The following is a 21,029-nucleotide window of genomic DNA, read 5'->3' as shown; positions in this document are numbered from 1 at the left end:
AGCAAGTATTCTTGTATGGATATCATTGTACATGTTTTTGTATGTGAGCAAAATACATGCAATCAAAAATCCTGTAATGTACATCACAAAAAAAAAGACACTTTTCAAACATCCTTTTTTATTTTCCATCTTGAAAATTGACTATGAAGAACATATAGAACACATGTTGCAATTATTCTAACTTTAACAACAGACAAGCAAGGCCTAGGATGAAATGCAAATGAAGAAAATACTTATAGAAGAAAAGAAAATAAATAAATAAACACTGCCTGTTTCAGTGATTTTACAATCTTGGTGTAAGATCTGCATCTTCTACAGTCATGACCATAACAATAAGAATTATAGCTAATTACATAAAAATTAACAAAATATTTTCAAGAATGAAGTGCTAAGAAGGATTTGCAACAGGGATGTTGGCATGTTGGTGGTTGTACTGTAATTTCCGATGAAGAGCGACAAATAGAAGTGTGGGTTTCATAACTTTCATTGCACCAAGCTGATGGATGAAGTCTAGCAGGAGACTGTACATCGTCTACAAAACAAAGATAGAGAAAGAGGAAAAACTAACTTAAAAAAACTTTAAGATCACAAACATACCAAAATCACAACATATTTACTTTGCTAAAGTAGCCATCCCTTACCAGGGGTAGTCCTCCTTGAATTCGGTGAACTTATGCCGCACCATGAAGGTGGCTAAAGCATCAGCTACCTGTTAGAAAAAGAAATAAGCCACTGAGAGCAGATAATTAAATATAACTAAATGTCGTTAAAATTACACATCAATCATTTAGTAAAGGTGTGTGCTGAGGTTTACGCAGGCCTGAGTAAAAAATTATAATAAATCAGGACAGATTCAAAAAGTTTCAGGTATGCTGATTTTCTTCATATTAATAAAAGGCACTTAAAAATGTCCATTCATAGCATGGATACGTGCTATGGCATAGCATGGCTACATAGCATAGGCCTTTTTATGACACTCACAATACAAAGCTAAAAATGACAACTAAAATGTCAACGTGTAGCTCTTGATTGTGTCATGTGCACTAGATTTTTCAAGAAATACAGCTTAGCCACTAAGGCACCTCAACCAACACAGTAACACTTTATTCTTACATAGTATCCTATTACTTTTATAATGTCTTCCTGTTTTAATTTTAATATTAATAAAAAAATAATAATAAACACATCTGCAAATGAGCTAATGAAAACATTTGCTTGCATCCAGTTTGATAAATGAGGCTCAATGTTTTAGGAATTTATGAATGTTAAGTAATTTGTGATCATTGTAGAAAAGAAAATGAGGAATTTCAACAGGAGTCCAAGAAAAGAAGCATTTTTATACGTGCAACAACCATACTTTATCAGGTGCATCCTCATGTACAGCATGGCCACACTGTGGAAGAACCTGCATCTGGAACTTTCCTGCAAAAGATTAAAGATCATAATTTATAAGGTACTCTAACAGAAACATATAAATCAAGCAGAAACATTTCATACCACAGCTACTGTACTGTTGTTTTTTTTGTTTGTTTGTTTTTCAAATGAAGACATACCCTGCATCTGTCCGATGGTAAGGTCTTTATCCAGTCGGTCAATGCCTGTAGTAAAAAAAAAAAAATAAATAAAATAAAATAAAATAAATTAAATACCCCCCCCCCCCCCCCCCTTCAATAATACACTTTAAATCAACAATTAAAGAAACAATAGTCAAATATATTTTACACCCAAATTAGATCTATCAACTATATAGTAAAAACATGTTTAGCTAGTTTTTCTTATTTTATATTAATACATTCCCGTCTAGTGTGAGATAAGATGGTCTACTCACCAGCCAGCAACAGTAGCTTTGGCACAGGGCATGTGAGGAAGAGAGAAGACAGGCCTCTGAACCAGCCATCCCAATACTTTTCAGTCTTAGACAGCTCAATGCGCCAGGTGTACAGACTCTCCTTCTTCACCTAAGGATCAAATCCATAGTGATTAACATGATAATACACTGCACCCTTTCTACTGGCATGCTGGTGTTGGAAACCTGGAACTTATTTCAAGAACTTGCTGAGGCTTCCAACAGTTACAAAAGTCATGCTTGTACATAAGAGCTGCATTTCTAGTGCCAACCAAAGTCAAACCCTTCGAGTGCTAACATATTCTGTTTCAAGTGCCTATAAAAAAACAGGACATGTTTCATGGCTGTGGTGTTTATTTCACTAGATTAAATCACTCAAGCTGTTGCCGTGGCAACCATCTCATACTGCCATTTAGACCAAAGCCCATCTAAGGTGTCCCAAGTTCTCATTCCAGAGGTTTTTCTGAAATTCCTTTGTTTTGTAGTTTGTCTTATATGAAAGAGCACCACACTGCAATGCATATCTGTAATTGCAAGCATCCAAAAAAAAAATGTACCAAGGGAATGTGCAAAAGTTTCAGAGCCCTGATCAACTGAAAACTACTGCACCACAAACACACATCATATGTACATATTATTTATAGACAATAGCTTTTTTCAACACTAACATCTGGCATATTGCAATGATTCCAGACTTGTTATGTAACTGGGATATTAATAAATCATCAAACTGTGAATGTATTAACAAAGTCGTCTTCTTCTTTCGGCTGCTCCCATTAGGGGTCGCCACCATACCCCCTTACCTCTACATCTGCTTCTTTCGAACAAACTACCTGCATGTCTTCCCTCACCACATCCATAAACCTCCTCTTTGGACTTTCTCGTTTCCTCCTTACTGGTGGCTCCATCCTTAGCGTTCTCCTACCAATATACCCCATGTCCCTCCTCTGCACATGTCCAAACCATCTCAATCGCACCTCTCTCTCTTTGTCCCCAAAACGTACTGCTCTAATAAACTAATTTCCAATCCTGTACATCCTCATCACTTTCAATGAAAATCTCAACATTATTTATTGACTGAAAGTAATGTCTTATTATTTATGTCAAAATTAAAACCTATTTCTATTATGGATTCTATAGAACTATGGAGTAATACAGTAAGAGAATGTTGACTAGGTAGGGATAAAAACTGCAGACAGTAAAAAAAAAAAAAGATTTATGAAAATAAACTGGAATACTACATTATCAGGCCATTTCTATAGTAAAATGTTTATGTTACCTCTTGATCATCATCTTTCTTCCTTTTATAGTTGGACTCGCCATCTTCCTCTTCTTCCTCCTCTTCCTCAATGATCCCTTCACTGATACTTTTAGAAATGCCAGGGCTACTCACAGGCTCATCACATCTTAAAACAAAAAATAACTTTATACTGCACTTATTATTTTTAGTAGCTTTTTAAGCAGAATGTACCATAAATGTTTGAAGTACTTACTTTTTAACTTGTCCAACCATAGACACACGTGCAGACTCGATATTCCTGATCTGTCCGCTCTTCACACTGTCATTTAAATACACAATTAATAGGGAATTCCAGATATGCCATACATTCAGAAATTATTCAAATTACAAAAGAGCACCTGTATATATCAAATAGTATTTCACATTGTCATTTCCATAGTAGAAGTTAATTCACAGGCCTTTATTTTTTAAAGTCTTCAGTGCCAGTTACTTCAGCGGAAAAAAACTAAAAGAGATGGTGGTTCCTAATTCCTAACATCATCCTATCATCACCCCATTGAAAATGAAATGGGCTACAATTAATAGAATCGCATGGTGTTAAACTAAGCCTCCAAACCCTGGAGAGGTCTCTGTCTACAGCTCTGGAGGAGTCAGAACAAGACAGATGAAGCAGAGAAGCCTCATTCATACACCAACAGCTTCAAACTTCAGGCCGACAACATACCGGTGGATGCACCAGAAATGTCAGATGTTTTTGAGAAATAAAGCCAGAATTGCATAAGGAATGAAGTCAGAATTGCGAGAACAAAGTGTAATCTAAAATTTATTTTATTTATAATTTGTTTAATGTATATATTTTTATTTACATTTTGATTTAGCATGGCAATTAAATGCACTAAATGGGTTCAGTTTTCACATATTCTTGTATGCAATTTCATCAATAAAAATATACATTTTTCTAAAAATGGAAACAAGCCATTTGTCTAATTTAAAAAGACCTGTATTATTTCCAATTGTATATTTAGTATTGCTCTTTTTTTAAAGGAAAAGTACTTTTCCGATTACTCGAATAATCGCTGAAATAATCCGTAGAATACTTGATTACTAAAATAACCTATAGCGACCTTTAAAACTGTACATAGATAATGAGACCTGTACTAAAATACACATTGCCTTATTGACAGAAGTAATATAGAACTTAAAAACAATACAGTGCAAATGTTCTCTACATACATAATAGTTTTCAGCCAGAAAGATGCTATTATACTTAAAAATAATAAAATAAGTATTGTAGCATACCTCCATTCAATCGCATTCTCCACTGACTTGAAAGTTTTTGGTCGACTCCTTAAAAAATTCTGCATACTGTTTAAGGCATCCATCGCTGTACCTAAACAAAATGAATAAAGGGAGCGCATATTAAATCAAACATGCACTGACAGCTTAAAGAATGCAACATAAATAAACTTAACAAAAAAATGGGAACCAGAAGAGATTGTGCTCTAATTTCCTAAAATGCTTTGACCAATATCTAGCAGGAAATAGAATCATCTCTAAAAGGACAAAAAAAAAAATTTTGAAAAAAAGCTCTACCTTCCACTACATCAATCACACACAGGCCCATCAATGATGGCACGTGATTGGCTGCGGCAGTGTGGACCGCTATTGCTCCACCCATGCTGTGGCCGATCATCATTATTGGAGGTGGGTTTTCACCATAGAGAGCTTCCACAACTTTCCCAATATCCCTGTATGATGTTAAAACTCAAATATTGGTGCACAGATATACACAAAGTCCCATAATACTTGTATATATTTTTTCTTTTTTTTAAGTCTAAAGACTTACTTGGCCATTGTTTCAGCTGAAAGGTCTTCTGGGTTTTTCACTTTTGTGTCTCCTACAAGTTATTATAATAAAACAGAGCATGTAAGTACAATTGTATTTTTTATTTATACATTTATTTTTTAGCAAAAAGGGATTAGTTATTGCTTACCGTGTGCCCTGAGATCCATAGCTACAACCCTGCACTTAATCCTGCTACATATAACACCCTAAAAAAGCAAGAAAAACAACAAACAGAGACCCTTTAAGTCCATTTTCAATGCCACTAAACTGTATTGAAAACTATAAAGTATATCTTAAGGACACCATATGTATATAAGGTCTCTATGAGACAATGAGGACACTAACAGTGAAGACAGCCCAGGAGAGAGCAGAGTGGCCTCCTCCATGAAGCAGAAGCAGCACTGGACCCTGAGAACCACTGCTGTAGACTCTGAATGTGTGCACAGGAGTCAGGGAAGGGCAAACAGTTCAAAGCAGAAAATAAAGTTTAATCCAACAATGACACACAGTAGGTCTGGAAACTACCAATGCAACCATTCTAAAAATGTTCAGTGAATCTAAGTTAATGCACAAATAAAGCCTGAATATGAATAAACAAAGGTGGAAAAATCACGAACAGACTGCATATCAGGGCTTATTTTTTTTTTCCCCCGTTCATAGTTGCCTTACAGACTATAGATGTAGGGCTGCAGCTATCAATTAATTTAGTAATCGAGTATTCTACCGATTATTCCATTGATTGATTGAATAAGAAGTACTTTTTCTTTATTTAAAAGCAACACTAAAAAATACAAGAGAAAATAAGAAAGGTTACTTAAAATAAACAAATTTTTCTTTCTTTTTAGACAAATTAAAATTTTTATTGCTGAAATTACATACAAGAATATGTGTGAAAACTATGGCTGTCAAAATTAATGCATAAATAAAGCAAATTCATTTTAATGGAACTAATTATAGTAACGTGTGATTAATGCAGCGCTCATTTCTGTGACCACTTTTGATAAAAATATCAATAAATAAATATAAAAGAGGTCAAATATAAACCTTCAACTCCACACACATTTATTCATGATGTCCCTTCTTTACTCAAATATAAACAAAATAAATTAACTAGACTAAAAAAATTATTTTTAATAAATAAACATTTGTTTTAGTGATGTGCCAAGTCTCAAATGAAGCACCAAAAGTCACATGATGCACATATCCGGCAATTAAAACCGTCCGTGTGGAAACATAGAAAACAAAAGTTCCGTTTGGTGTTCTGATGACTTATGTAATTTATAATAATAATAATAATAATAATAATAATAATAATAAACACACATTTGCATTAAGCATCCATATTTGTCCATGCCAATGTTGATTAGAGTATTAGAAAACTTGGAAAGTATTAATGTATGGTATATTTAGAGCAGAAAAAAATTGGTATTATATTGATTGTTATCAAAAAACAAAGTTTTAATTTGAATCTAATTTTTTAAAATATATTAAATATTTTATATTTAGTTTTTAGTTTAAAACTTTATTTATCCCCTTGGGGCAATTAATTAAAGCTATCATGGTTTAATGAGGAAGAAACATTTGATTTTTACATCAAATTAGCTACTTATTATTAAAATTAACATTATTATTATTAATTTTTTCTGATAACCACGGAAATATACTGAAATGTGATGTCAAAAACTAGACGATATCTAGATAATTCATATAGTTACATATTTCAACCCATCTCAGCATCACATTTAGCCCATGTATTTCTTATATAAATGTATAATTCAAAACATCATATCTGAATGCAATTAAAATTAAATAAAGGATATGTCTTTGCTGTTGTCATTGTCCACTTCCACATCTTCCATGGTTTCAAAATACTGACTCCAGAGCAAGGGAGAGAAGTCACGCTTTCTTCCAGGTCTGTTGACACAACAGGGAAGAAAAGTGCAAGTGTCGGAAGGGATTATAGGAAGTATTAGTGGCTGAAAACATTTATTTTGCTCCAATGTAGAATTGTAGGCTTAATATAAAAGCCTTGAAAGAGCTAATGTGTCCCGTTTTGGCTGATCTAGACCCAGGAAGGAAGAAAGATAAAAATTCAATATGCTTATATTTTTGGTGTACACATGCTGCCCAACGTGGCTAAATATTGACAATTATCTTAATGAATGCTCTGAATTCAATTAATCTCAGTAGAATTCAATGTAAGGTCAGGGAAAATTGTAGAGGAAGAATTGATTTTAGGGACACTTCAAAGAGAGAACTGGAGGTTTAGGGTTAATAGGGTTAACGGTGCAATGATTTATAGTTGTTTATTCTTCATTTCTGCTGCTCCTGACAACACATTTTGAATAGACATGCCAACCAATCATATCATATAGCAGCATTAGTTTTGTGCAAACATTTTGCCCTCATTCTCCCCCATAAATAAATGATAGAACTGGATTTTGGGATCTGCTGTGCATGAATCTGTTTTCCACTGGATGTTAAGTGCAGATATAATAAATATAAAATAGCATATAAGGCTTGGAAGACATTTCTGTATTATAGAATAACTTCCAGAAAAGTAACAGCATAATTTACCATTAAATGTAGGGGGGTTTAACCTTTGAAATTTAGAACTGTACAAAACATAAAATAATCTGGTTCCAATCTGTATATAACCTAATTCTAATCTTGTTAAAATCATACAGATATTTTCATCAGATCGGCTGGCCATTAGATATAAAGCACAGGCTTGAAAAAGTAAGCTGAAGTAGACAGATAAAGATACAGTAAGCATGTAGCCAAATAGGTAGGTACGTAGGAAGGCAGGGAGATAAACAGGTAGATAGGCAGGCAGACAGACAGATAGTTAAGTAAGGTAGGTAGGTAGACAGATAGAAAGCTGGGTGGGTATGTAGATCTTTTTCAGTTCACACTGTGACAACTGAATTAAAGTCGTGACATTTAGTCTTTCAGGGGATGAGAGAAGCCGGCTAACTAAGCTAGCTAACGCACGCACGCACACACGCACGCACGCACACCGAACACGTAGGATCAACAACGCGCTGACACGGTTAGCTTAACAAATATGCAAATGTTCATGCTTGCGTATTTCTATTTCTTGAACATCAAACTTACCCCATTTTCATTTTTGAGCCCGACTGTAAACCCCCTGCCATCGGGGGTCTGGAAGATAACAAATTCAAATGCAACTGTCTTTCCATTCTGTGACTAATTTACCAAAAGCTCCTCAGCAAGAGCCGCTTGTCGCTGCACCAAATAAGTGATTATCCTTTTTTTTCTAAACTGTATGTCACTAGTTCAAACCTAGTTAACAGCTAGTTTTTCAAAGGTAGCTACGGAAATCTACCCAAACCTCGCACAAGCAAAAGCCACCACCCACCAGCGGGATTTCTCAGCGTAGCATTGTGGGAAATAGAGGCGGCTACTGCCGCCTAATTGAACCATCTATTTGCGCTGTGGTGAATAAAAACTACATTTCCCATAAAACACCACATTGGGACTGCAAAGACGTACAGAAGATGAGGTAATGCTCAAATGACATGCTGAGCGTGTTTTTAGACACGACACTGGAGTTTTGTTTTTGTTTTTCTTCACTATGCAGGATACATGCTGCTACATTTCCTTAAAGCTTGTTTATTAATAAAGTCGAATAAAATCGCTTGCTTCATTATAACTTTATGTCTAACAGTGACCTTGTCAGAGCCTGTTCCTGCAAAAATACTAGAGTGATGTGTCGATTGAGATTGAGTCGATTCTTTAAGCCCAGTTTTATGAGGAACCCGAATCGCATTTATGATGAGTCAAATGAAAACATTACTTATTTTGCATAATTATTGCAAATAGTTTCTATTCTAGGATCTAATGAGAACAATATACAAGTAGTACATGTACTTCGTATAGTGTCTCTAATATGACACATATGACTCACGTTCACACAGCTCCTGGGATGATTGATCAACGATTACATAAATTAAAGCGTGCATTTTGTTGAACTATATAAGTGATGGATGGGATTCTTAAAATAATACTATACTATTAAAATACTATACTTATATTAATATACAGATAGTTGAAGTGTATTTACAAAGTTTGTTGAACAGTTTTGAGCAGTGCAGAGTTATACTAAAAAAGTAATTCTAGACTCCAACTGATGGTTTTAAGTGTTATCTTGTGCAATGCTAATAATAATAATAATAATAATAATAATAATAATAAACTAAAATGTGAACGAGGTAACTATTAACTAGGGAAGTAGTAGTGAATAAGATGTTGGACTTCTGATCAGAAGGTTATGGATGCAAATCCCAGCACCACCAAGCCCTTGAGCAAGGCCATTAACACGCAATTGCTACGCTGTATAAGTGGGATAACTGTAAATCACTCTGGATAAGGGCATCTGCCAAATGCAATAAATGTAACAAAAAAATCTATAGTTCCCTTTGAATAATGCATAATGTCTTTTAACCTCTTCCAGGTTAAAAGACATGGCACAACAGATAGATGCATACTGACACGGATTTCAAAAATTCCAAAAAGACCTTATTTGATTTAAATGGGATTGGTCTATAGTCCAGAACACTACAAATAAATCCTTAACGGAAATTGTTTTAGAATGTGTGTACATGCATTTGGGGGTAAAATTTGAGCTTGCATAATTTGACTATATGGGATTAGTATTAATTTTGGATTTAATGGTTTTAATTAGCTATAAAAACGGCAGCTCATTGTACATGAAAATATGCACACTGTGATAAAACATTTAGAATGTAAATTTTTTTAAATGTACCCAATTACATTTTCACAAAAATTACGTAAGTTTAATCAAATATTAAATGTTAAAAATGACTCATTTGCCATGTAGTGAAATAGCATAGGTCATGGGTATATTTTAAATACAATATTAAGCGTTCCTTGTTATGCTCTTATTACATTTCTTTATAATTATGTTAATTGGATCTTCAATATAAAATACATATATGTTGAACATTACAGAAAAAAAAAAACAAGACCAAAAAAATTTCTCTCCAAGTTTCTTTAATAGATTTTTATCACTCTGATGACCTCAATGTATTTTCAGAGGAAGATTACTGTGTATTTGCTGAAATAAAGTCAAATAAATAAGGTCAATAAAGCACCTTAATATGAAACATGAATGTAAATATGCAGAAACTACATTCATACATACATAAAAGCCTCTTTCCTTCAAGCACATGTGCCAAACATACTTAGAGAATAAAAGGCGCTTAAAAAAACAACATTCACAGTACAGCAAAAGAAATCTAGAATGAACTTTGCCGCTAGAGAACAGTTTATCCCTTTTAAAACATATAATCGAACTTAAAGGATCATCCTGGAGCACCCTCAGCATCAGCACTGCTTTTAACTTTCCAGTGAGTCAACTCACTCTCAAAGCTCAATAACAAAAGGAAGAAGGAAAAAAAGAAAATAAACACCGTCAAATCAGTGAAGTTACAATAAAAAGCATAATTTATCACAAAACCAGAATGCAAACAAGCGGTTGTCTGATTGTTCGCTGCACTCAGAGGTGAAAAACATCCTTAATTACCCTCCAGGCTTCAGTGTCAGCTTCAGCATCACATCTTACACACACACACACACACACACACACACACACACACACACACACACACACACACACACACACACACACACACACACACACACACACACACACACACACACACACACACACACACACACAGCACTATAGTGCTTACTAGAGGGTCAAGACAGAACAAACCGCACAATAAACCATCTGCCAAACTAAAAAATACATACAATCATCGTGTGATTTTCAGGAATCAAATTAAAAACTGGCATCTAAAAAAAAAAAAAGGAGTGCACAGAGAGGCAGTAAAACAGTGCATGGAGAAATGTGTGCATGTCTGCCCTCAGTGCATCGAAGGGTGAGGCTTCAGCAAGCAGAATATAATGGCAAGCACTACTTCTTCCAAATGGTGTAGAATATCCACCTGAGGTTACATTGTTAAGGACACTTTCTAATAACTATTAAAAAAAAAAAAAGTAAATAAATACATTATCCCGTACTACAGGGTTGTGAGGACTCTCTGCAGGAAATTATTATTAGGTACACTCTTTTATTTGACAATTTACATTACTACCCTATATTTATTTAAACAGAATAAAATGTATTTTAATATTTAAATACAATACATTTTAATTATAAATCATTATATATTAGATGTACTGCCACACTCAAAGTTGAGCAAAGTTTGTGTAGGTAAGAAGTTGCTGGCAAAGGATACAGCTCTAGGTAGGAGGGAACACATACCACTTCTTTGGAGAAATCCACCTTGCTTGAAAGCTTTCTTAGCAACCCCTCATACTCGCTAAGTGCCTCAGTGAGATTCACACAGTTACCCTGCAGAAAGAGCATCGTCTCAAATCAACAAGGGGAGGATAAACACTTATTTCATGATTCTCTTCTGAGAGACTCAGTAACGGTGCACTAAATATCAGATTTTCATTTCTTTCAAGCATCAAGGTAAAAAAAAAAAGTAGGCTGTATAAATCCTATATATAGTGTTGATAACATTAACTTGCGTCATGCACTCACCTGGGAGAAGTACTTGCCGCTAGGCCGTAGAACTTTGATTGATAGATCAAGAATGAGCCTTAGGAATTCCCACGTTGACTCTGCAAAAAAAAAAGCAGATTATCAGAAGCTAAGCAGCTGTATACGTTTCGTGTTATTCCACTTTAGAAATCCAAACAGTTTCTAAACAGTTTAAATCTTTCAGCATTTAGTCTGAACTAGGTTTACACAAAGGAACACATATGAACACGAACCCTCCTCAGGTGCTGTGGAAATGGGGATTGCAGTTAGATCATTGATGACATAATCAAATGTCCTTCCCTCTTCAACAAACTTTTTAAGTATCGGAACACAGTCCTCTACCAAAACCTGTGAATGATGTGGGTAGAGATAAAAGAAAACAGGAAGCTACATATTTGACTCAGGTTTCATAGATAAAAAAAAATAAAAAAAATATGATACGAAATAATAATATAATAAATGAAGCTTAATGTTTAGTTCGTTCTCGTTATTCTCAAAACATATCATGTGGTCTTACTTCATAACAATCCCCTTTCAAGTTATCAAGAACATTCCCACAGGTTTTTCTCATATGCTTGCTGCATGCGTCAATCACCATCTGGTCTATGTACAGGCGCTATTAAGGAAATAAACACTGCACCTCTTAACTGCAATTAATTTTTGCTATTAAACCTTTTATTTTTTATGTTTGATTTATTATACATTTTATATTTATCATTATATTTAACATGTTTCTTAAATTCTACAAGTCAAGTATGCTTAAAATTAAACTGAAGTGTAAAGGATATTTCCACCATGGTGATCATCTTTGGTTTGAGCTTGACCGCCTCAAAAAGGATGCCTCCGTCTCCTCCACCCAGGATCAGAATCTCCTTCCCAGCATAGTGCTCTCGGCCATTGCCCATGATGGCCTGTGTGTAGGGCAAATCACTTTCTGCTAAATCTACAAAGATTTTAGACACAAACATGTCCAAGTGTTCATATATGTCTGATCAAAAAGTCATTATGGAAGCTGGAAAAACTAAACAGAGGCATGTGCAACGTACTAACGTCCCCGTTGAGGATGAGGATATTGCCAAACTGGTGTGAGTGCAGGATTTTGATGTTCTGGTAAGCAGAGTCTTTATCAAACAAGACTTCATCAATATCGTACTCTATGAGCCTGCCGTCAGCTGTCGGCCAGTACCTGTCCACTTCTCCCCCACGCCGCAATGCCGGGAGCCTTAGAGAAACATAAAAGAATTCCATACAAATAATTGGTAATGAAAAACATAAAGCAGGTTACAGGATATTATATAATCCTACTGTTATGCAAGTAATGGCAAGACAGTATTTTGCTACTGTTTTAAAAAAAATTTCAGCTGTTAGCCCATAATCACCAGTGTGTGGATTGAGATGTAATATGGGAGCGTTTGCTATCTGATTAACTTTGTCATGAAGGCTTCTTTAAAACCAAAGGCTACCTCTAAACCAAAAGCCTGTCTAAAGTCTTCATTCACAACAACATCTGGTGTTTTAGCAGAGAGACTGAATTGCTTTAGATAATGAAATTATAGTGACATGACTGGTTAACGGATTGATATTTATTATATATTATTGAAGTCCAACTATTCAATTGTTACATTGCTTTGCACACCACTCTGAACACAGTGAGTCACTAAGAATGTGGGGTAGAGATTTAATAGCCTGTTCTATGATGTGGTACAATTAATGAGATGTCTGGTGTTGTAACAATGATGACAGAGATGTTAGAGAACTGACTGGCTCCTCTCTGTATCTGGAGGACATGTTTTCCCGATATTTCATGCTTGAAATGTCCTTCCAATGTGTATCAGTTTTATTTGGCAATTTACCCTGCAATTTCACACCAGTCCCAGGCTATCGGCATTGATATAATTCCAGTAAAGTCAGGACCTGTCAGTAACCTACATGTCCGCTGTAGATTATAGCTGCTTGAACAATGGTGAGTAGATCATTTATAATGCATTCTAGGACTTATGTCACTTTCCAAGGGCCATTCTACAGCTGGCCGATATGTGCTATAAATTGAATCTCCAATTTTTTTTAATTCAATTTTCGATATTCAATATTTTAAATAAAAAAATTAAAAGTGCAATGTGCCAACATACTTTTGCTAAAAAGTTTTGTTATTTTAGAAAAACATTTGTCAATACAAAATAAAAACTATTTTTGGGATTAATAAAGTACAAACTTTCACCATTATTTAAAATTTTCTGATTATTCTAGCAAAATAAAGTAATATAACCAAATATGAGGGATTTGTAAAGTACAAACTTGAATCATTTTTTATAAAATAAATAGTTGTCACATGGAAAAAAAACACTGAAGAAAAACTATTTTGTAAATCAGGTGCCAGAGGGCATTTTACATGTTTTTAGGAAGGTGCTGGAATAAATTAGTTGTGCTGCTTCCTTTAGTTGCCACAAACTTCAGACATTTCCACAGCAGGCTTTGGTTCCTTCAATGTCTGAAGTTGCAAAATAGAACCATTTCCATATGACTGAAGGATCCACGCCTCTCTTGGAAACAAGCTCTGGTTTTGTCAGAGCACGCTGCCATTTTGTATTTCGTATTAAGTGAGACGGGGGGCATCGCAGAACTACGGAAGCTCGCTGTGCCAAATCAAAGTAAAATTGTAAAAAATCGATTTTCGTTTTTCAACATGGACATAAACCATGAATTCGAATTAATCGATAATAACGATTAATCGTGCAGCTCTAGGCCATTCCTTGTCCACTCAACTAAAGGGACACATGAATCATTCAGACCTGACCAGCCTAATGGGACCCTAAAGCCATCAGAAAAGGCATCAAGTTTCTTATTGGCCTCCTTTAGAATTAAAAGAAATGAGGGTCAGATTTCCCTGCTAATGGCACCTTGTATCATTTTGAATCCAGAAACAAAAAACAGAAAGCAAGTCCTGTAACATTTCAGTTGTCATTGTCCATATTAAATTTGGTACCCAAAGTTCACCTCTCCACCAGGGTCGAATATTTTTTCCTCAGGTACAGTGTGTGTTCAATCAAAACCATTTTTGCAGTAAACTCAATGTTTATATATTATTCATTTACTTGAGTGCATTCTGTTGAATAATGGACCTTGCAAAATAAAGTACTTTAGACAGTGCAATTTGTCTAATAGCTCCCATCTTAATGGGAAGGGGTAGAAGGCAGCTGCCAATCAGATTCATGGATGTCAACTCAGCAAATATGTTCTTCACTTGCTTCATTTCTCATACATTGTGGAGGATTTTTGTACACAAAACACACACAAATACACATTCAAAGTGTGTATTTTATGATGTAAATGTTGTAATATGAATTATAAAGTCTCACCTCTTTACCCTTTGGAGAGTTCCATGTAGTAGACTCCTCAGTTTCTTCTCCAGTGCATCCAGTAGCTGTAGAAAAACATTTTATCCGCAGTTAATTACATTCTGACAGTGTGATGGCAAAACAAATCAATAGAATTTGGCAGGATTAGGTGGGTTCAGAAACATTCGAATCACATCCAATTCAAAGGCCATTGTAAAAGCCAAGTAATAAGACTCTAAACACACAACAATTATGAGAATGATCGTGAGCGCCTTTTTTGTCCTGGTTTTGTTTGTAATAATGTCACAAGAGCCTAAAAAGTGTCAGAATTAGCATGGTAGTGTTAGGAGATTATTAAAACATATGTTTTACAAGTTTGGCTCAGACAAATCTACTGTACATTTTTCCAGCAAACTTTAGGAACACAGCTATATAAACATCACATCCTGTAGACAACAGTGTGTGTTTAATAGCAAGTCCCAGTAAGATCAATGATCGCTTTTACAAGAAAAAATCAGTCAAGGTATAGTAGCAGTTTTGATAAAATTCCACATTAAAGTGCACACCTTAAAATTAGAACACAACATACGCAAAACCTATTTAACACAGAGGTCTCTTACTAAAAGCAATCACATGCCTCCTACGCCACATTCTTTACGAGAATGTTGTGGCCAATTCAAATCCAATAACAAAGTTTAAATGCCAAATAAAGAAATCAACAAAATTCAGGATCCAGGGTTGTTGTATCAAAGTTCAAGATTTTATTCAGCAGAAATAAAGCCAGACTGTTTCATGGGAGCACCAAAAACACAGTCACCACACAGTCTTGATATACTGTACCCTCTTCAGCCATATGTGTAATGCCCACATTCCTCATTATTTTTTTAAAAAGTAGCATTTAATTCACGTATGCCCACTTCATGACCATCTACTGTACCACAACCAACTCCTGGCTATCTGTTCTTTTGACACTTTTATTACTCTTGACAAATCACCCCTCAAGAATAGGATCTGTTGTGCGCATTGCTGCTGCAAGTGTGCTGATTCTACTCAACCATTAAGCACTTCTTTGAATATACTGACTTAGCCATGTAGCAAGAAAATATATTTCCTAAAAATAAAACACACAATAATAAAAAACCTGAAAAGGTTTAAAAAAAAAATAAAAAATTCATACATTGGTATACTTAATTTATTTATACCTATTCCATGGCCAAGGTATAATAGCAAAATGCAATCTCTCTCTCTCTCTCTCCCACACACACACACACAAAACACCCCCCCCCCCCCCCAATGCAGTTTTCTCTGATGAAAAAATGTGACCAGTAATAACTCACATTGTCCACTTGTGCTAAGTCATCTCGTTCACTACATTGCAGGTCGAATGTCACCAGACCGTGCGAGTGCAGTCTCAGGATAGCAAGTCTGTTTAAGGACAAAATAGTAAATTCAATAATCTGGGCAACACAGGAACATGTAAATTACACCTAAACCTGAGTAACCAAAACAATATCAGGGAAAAATAATTCTGTACAAAGCAATACTTCATCGACCTCATGTTTTTTTTTTTTTTAACTGAAAAGAACACATGTAACAATTTTTTTAGATATTACTAAGCTTTCAGACTAAACATTTGTTGGAGCAGTGGCTAAAATCTCTCACTCTCAAAAACTAGAATTTAAATAATAATTAAAATGAAAAGCTGGTATTTGAGTAAAACTAAATCATTGAAACTCAAACAAATTGTTATATTAAAATGTATAGGTTAGCTAACAACTGTCTCTTTGCTAGTGTTCATACTGTATTGCAAAAACTGCAAGAGGAATAACATGTTCATTATGTATCCCCAAGATGGATATCTGCACATGGCACACTGCACCACTGGGACCAAAGAAATACATTTAGGCAAGTGATTTTATTTTTTAAACCTTTAGACTTAATATGTTATTGTTTAACTAAACAACATGAGCTTTGTGATCATGTGATGTTTGCTGTAAATCAGAGGCTTAGCCTACAATGTCAACAAAATAATCTTTTGACAACAATTACAATCCGCCATTTAAAATGTCAAATTAAAGTGATTGTTTTGTTTAGTGTATTCTCTTTGGTTTTAAAATAAAAAACATAAGAATATGTTGTTTTATTGTTTTGTATTTTGTTTTATTCATGATCCAGCTGTGTAAAAACACCATGCTGACAGGACCACATTAGGATGAACACTCAAAACCCTCAAAAACATTGATGCAATGGAGGGGTAAATTTGGAGGGTAAAATTTTCTTTGTCATGACCTTCCAGAAGCATGTTATCCCAAATAAAATGTAGGCCAGCTTTATACCAACTACAGTCAACACAATGGCTTGTCAGCTGTGTTACTATGAGTCACACACAAAACCGGAAGTGTGTGCCAAAGCCTTTAAGCCAAATACACAAAAGGTCCTAAAGTGGCTCTGTGCCCATCTAAACACAGTCCATTGTTGTCCAGAGGATGCACTTAACTGACCAATCATTGGTTTTACCAAAAATGGCTCTTTACATATAAGAACACCTGCTGTTCTTAGAGAAAAGGCATAGAGGACCTGAGGGCATTTGAACTTTGAGGCAAGTCTTCATTCAGGATACATTTCTTTCAGCAAGAGCCTAACATACAGATAAAATGCACCTACCTATGAACCTATATAGAATTATAAAATGAACCTATACAGAATTAAATGGGCTTAGTTTGCTTGCTGCTGAATAGATAGGAATTCAGACATCATAAAGATTCTACAAGATAATGACTCTTGGTGACGCTGGTGAAACAAGCTTTTAATAGTGGAAAGGTGCAATAAGGTGCTCGACTGCATTTTTTGGATTACAGCAATAACTGGTTTGAGGGTGTGTTACATGCCTTTCAAATCTTCAGAAGTTCATTCCAATGTACACCACTGCTGCATTTCATTTACTGGTTTTCTATAGATTTAATATACCTGGTGTTTGATGACAGATCCACTGACCTGCCCCGAAAACAGCAATGATAAAATCTTGCATCAGCTTCTACCTCGGGTCCTTAAAACCTCAAGTATAATCTGGCATAATATAACATTTGTTGGCAATGGTACTTACCTGCCATTCTTGCCAATAAATGTGGCTAAATATCCATGCCCTTCTGTGTCATGGACAGTTTCTGTCATTTCCTGCTCTTGAAATATAGACTGCAGGCCACGAACTGTTGCAGAATGGTCAGCTGGAACAAGAGAAGGCAAGCAGATGGAAGATATGCTGACAACATAGTAATCAGCCTAACTATTGTATGACCTCTCCCTTAGGAAGGAAAATTAGTGCTTCTGTCTTACTGACCCTGGGAGCAAATCCATCTTATCTTATACAGCTCAAATTACTTATCTGATAATAGAGGCTCATTACATAAGATGATATGTGTTGACAATCAACTGCTCCTTGACTGAGGTTCATTCTTGTGTTTGCATAAGGCAAATAAGGCTCTGGAATGAAATCGCACATCAATACCAAAACCCAGGAATGAAATTTGCATACTCTGACTCACTACATTTTAAACATTCTGTGGAATATTATTGCATTTCTTGCATTAATGGTTTTCAGGGTACATTTTGTTTGTATACAAAGCCATATTTAGATTAAATATCAAACGTCCCCTAATACTATACCAAAAGCCACCACTGCTACAGAACTAACATTCCCAGCATTCAACGGCAGGTGATTTCTCCCTTAAGATGTTTGTATTTTGGTGACAAAAGACGAAGACTACAATACATTCTGGAAACAAATTAGGGAAAAACTACATGTTTTATTACTGCTTTATTAAAAATTTATAATTGATTCTTACATAGAATTAGCCAATGATGTTCACCATACTGAACTTAAAAAAATCAGTTAATTTGTTTTGAAAGTATTAGATTTGTCTTTTTTCTTGTTTTTAAACATTAGGCTGCTTCTGTAACCTGGCTGTCTGTCTGGCGGCCAAACGAAGCAAAGTAAATCATGCAATTGTTTTCATACATTGCTGTTTACCATGTTGTTGTTTATTAAATACACAGTATCATATTTCATGACATTTAGGAAAACTGCAGTTTCCTTGGTAACCCTTCTCTAGCTTTCAACATTTTTTTTTTATTTTGACTTCATTGTCAATTAAAAATTTGATAGTGAGTTATTCTGTTAATTGAACAATTTCTTTTTTCCAGAAAACTCTACCACTGCTTTATTTTATCCACATTGCTTATAAAAAATATAAAAAGTTGGCTTGATTAGTGTTTTGCTAACATGAGCATTTTTTTTTTCAAGAAATCAATTATTTTATTCCCAAACCCATTTACTCTTTTCTATTGTACTGTATTTCTATTCATTAACTCTTCTATTCTTCGATAACACATTTTGCTATGCAAATGAGCCTGACGACACAAAGACATGCAAATTACTTTGTGAGAGTTGACTTGGAATATTATACTGGCTCTAGTCTGGAGCTTTTGCATGCGTATATATGCACATACATACACACACATATATACACACACACACACACACACACACACACACACACACACACACACACACATACATACATACACTATATATATATATATATATATATATATATATATATATATATATATATATATATATATATAGCATCAGACACATGAAGAACTGAAAGCAAAGCACAGTTAGTTGTGAGTATCGCCTCATGTAGGTACATTAAAGCAAAGTTTCTCCAGGTGCAGAAGATGAATAAGAAATGATCAAGCGTGTCTGCTGAGTCTACGTGCGATGCTTCTGCCACCACAAAAGAGACAGGGATTAAACCAGATTAACTGTCATGGACTAACTGACTGATTGACTGCTTAAATCCAGGAGATTCGACCAGTCAGTCGAGTTTGGGGTTTTGAGTGTTTTTTTTTTTTACACTATAATACCTTGATAAGCGTTATCTGATCTGTGCAGGTGCTTAATATAGCAATTATTCCTAAAAATACACGGCTGCTAGCAGTACGCTAGTTACTGCACTGTCTGTATTTTAGCACATTGTTACAAACGCATTAAAGAAAAGAAAAAAGAATTTATAAAGACATCCATGAGCTACTGTAGCATCCTGTTTTGCCTGGCGAGTGTGTGAATGTGTGTGTGTGTGTGTGTGTGCGCTGTAAATTCATTATAAGCATGAGAAGAATTAGCATTAGCGCACATGCTATGTCCTTAAGGTCAAGCAGCATGCGGTTCAAAACGCCGCATGTTGACCTTTTTTTTTTCAAAACAGTTATTTGGCGAATGTGCGTAAGCGCTTGCATGTGATTGCACTCGTCCATTCGACAAACAATAACACGGCACCGCGAGTGAAGAGGAGAGGAGAGGAGTGAAGTGGAGTGGAGAAGAGGCCCGGGTTTGTGCTGTCTAAGCACCGAGACGCCTCCTCCTCTCCTCCATTCATTTCCCCCCATGTCACTGCTTACCTGGTGCAGAGAGTTTAAAGTCAAGGGTGTAATGTCGCACTTCCATGATGCTACAAGGCCGTCTGCCATGCCTGGAGAAGGCGGCCGGTGTGGAAAAATGGACGAACGTGTAGCGGTATTTAAACGCGAACCGGAGGCGAGAAGTGAAAGTGGAGCGGTGGTGCTAGGGAAGTAGTACGCAGAGGGGGCAGCTCTCTCTCTCTCTCTCTCTCTCTCTCTCTCTCTCTCACTCACACACACACACACACACACACACTGCGGGACAGACCGTAAAGAAGACCGAGTAGTGCACTGCATGCAGCATGGACAGCTCATAGCTTTTGCCTCACAGTTCGATAAAGAGCAATGGGGTCAATCACAGAGGAGACCAAACACTGTCAACATTTAATAAACACCAAAAAAGAGAGGATAAAAAAATAAAAAGAAAAAAGAAAACAGTTAGGAAAACTGCAGTACATTCCGCTCTTATGCACATTTTCCCTGAACAAGATGCTTGGCATCGTTTCTTGCCTGGCAGTTCATTCATGTTTGGGGTTTTGGGCTTCGGTTCTGGTTTGGGACAACTGTCAGGATAGTGTGATGGTGTGCATCAGTGCATCTGGGTGTGCTTTTGTTCATCTTCAGAATAAAGAAAAATTGCTCACACAGATATGTACTGGCAAACATGGAGAGCTGGGGCATCATTTCAGGGATGAAGC

The 21,029-nt window shown here is 35.5% G+C and overlaps 2 protein-coding genes across 3 annotated transcripts; both read right to left on the bottom strand.

The window, feature by feature from the left end:
- Window positions 1–101: 101 nt before the first annotated feature.
- On the bottom strand, window positions 102–8,392 carry ppme1 (protein phosphatase methylesterase 1; the record flags this gene model as incomplete). 2 transcript variants are annotated; one of them, XM_083563572.1, is made up of 14 exons in its annotated part: window positions 8,050–8,392; window positions 6,753–6,846; window positions 5,278–5,370; window positions 5,081–5,138; window positions 4,933–4,984; window positions 4,680–4,834; window positions 4,386–4,476; window positions 3,340–3,405; window positions 3,126–3,252; window positions 1,829–1,958; window positions 1,554–1,598; window positions 1,358–1,422; window positions 642–709; window positions 102–532 (listed from the first exon to the last, which is right to left on the bottom strand). In XM_083563572.1, coding segments are annotated over exons 1-14 (1,131 nt in total). In that variant the 5' UTR covers window positions 8,136–8,392. The 2 variants fall into 2 exon arrangements, with proteins under 2 accessions (XP_083419698.1, XP_083419697.1); XM_083563571.1 differs by lacking the exon at window positions 102–532 and having other exon boundaries at window positions 638–709; window positions 8,050–8,341.
- A 2,276-nt stretch (window positions 8,393–10,668) lies between these two features.
- On the bottom strand, window positions 10,669–20,512 carry sms (spermine synthase). Its single transcript, XM_083563478.1, has 11 exons — window positions 20,332–20,512; window positions 17,972–18,092; window positions 16,206–16,293; window positions 14,890–14,954; window positions 12,580–12,755; window positions 12,322–12,476; window positions 12,051–12,140; window positions 11,767–11,881; window positions 11,534–11,613; window positions 11,223–11,338; window positions 10,669–10,928 (listed from the first exon to the last, which is right to left on the bottom strand). Exons 1-11 carry the CDS (start codon window positions 20,375–20,377, stop codon window positions 10,898–10,900), a joined length of 1,083 nt encoding a protein of 360 aa, XP_083419604.1. The 5' UTR covers window positions 20,378–20,512; the 3' UTR covers window positions 10,669–10,897.
- Window positions 20,513–21,029: the final 517 nt, after the last annotated feature.

Source organism: Silurus aristotelis (genome assembly GCF_946808225.1).
Source record: "Silurus aristotelis genome assembly, chromosome: 16".
NCBI classification, from domain to species: Eukaryota; Metazoa; Chordata; class Actinopteri; order Siluriformes; family Siluridae; genus Silurus; species Silurus aristotelis.
The sequence above is the reverse complement of the archived record's forward strand: the minus strand, read 5'-3'. Positions and strand labels throughout refer to the sequence as shown.

What these genes read in the sequence shown, in the direction of transcription:
- sms (XM_083563478.1), bottom strand. Translation starts at nt 20,377, where the DNA reads ATGGAAGTGCGACATTACACCCTTGACTTTAAACTCTCTGCACCAG. An exon ending in CTTTAAACTCTCTGCACCAG is followed by an intron (nt 18,093 to 20,331) that starts GTAAGCAGTGAC and finishes CTCTTGTTCCAG; the next exon opens with CTGACCATTCTGCAACAGTT. An exon ending in GCGGCAAGTACTTCTCCCAG is followed by an intron (nt 11,339 to 11,533) that starts GTGAGTGCATGA and finishes CTCTTTCTGCAG; the next exon opens with GGTAACTGTGTGAATCTCAC.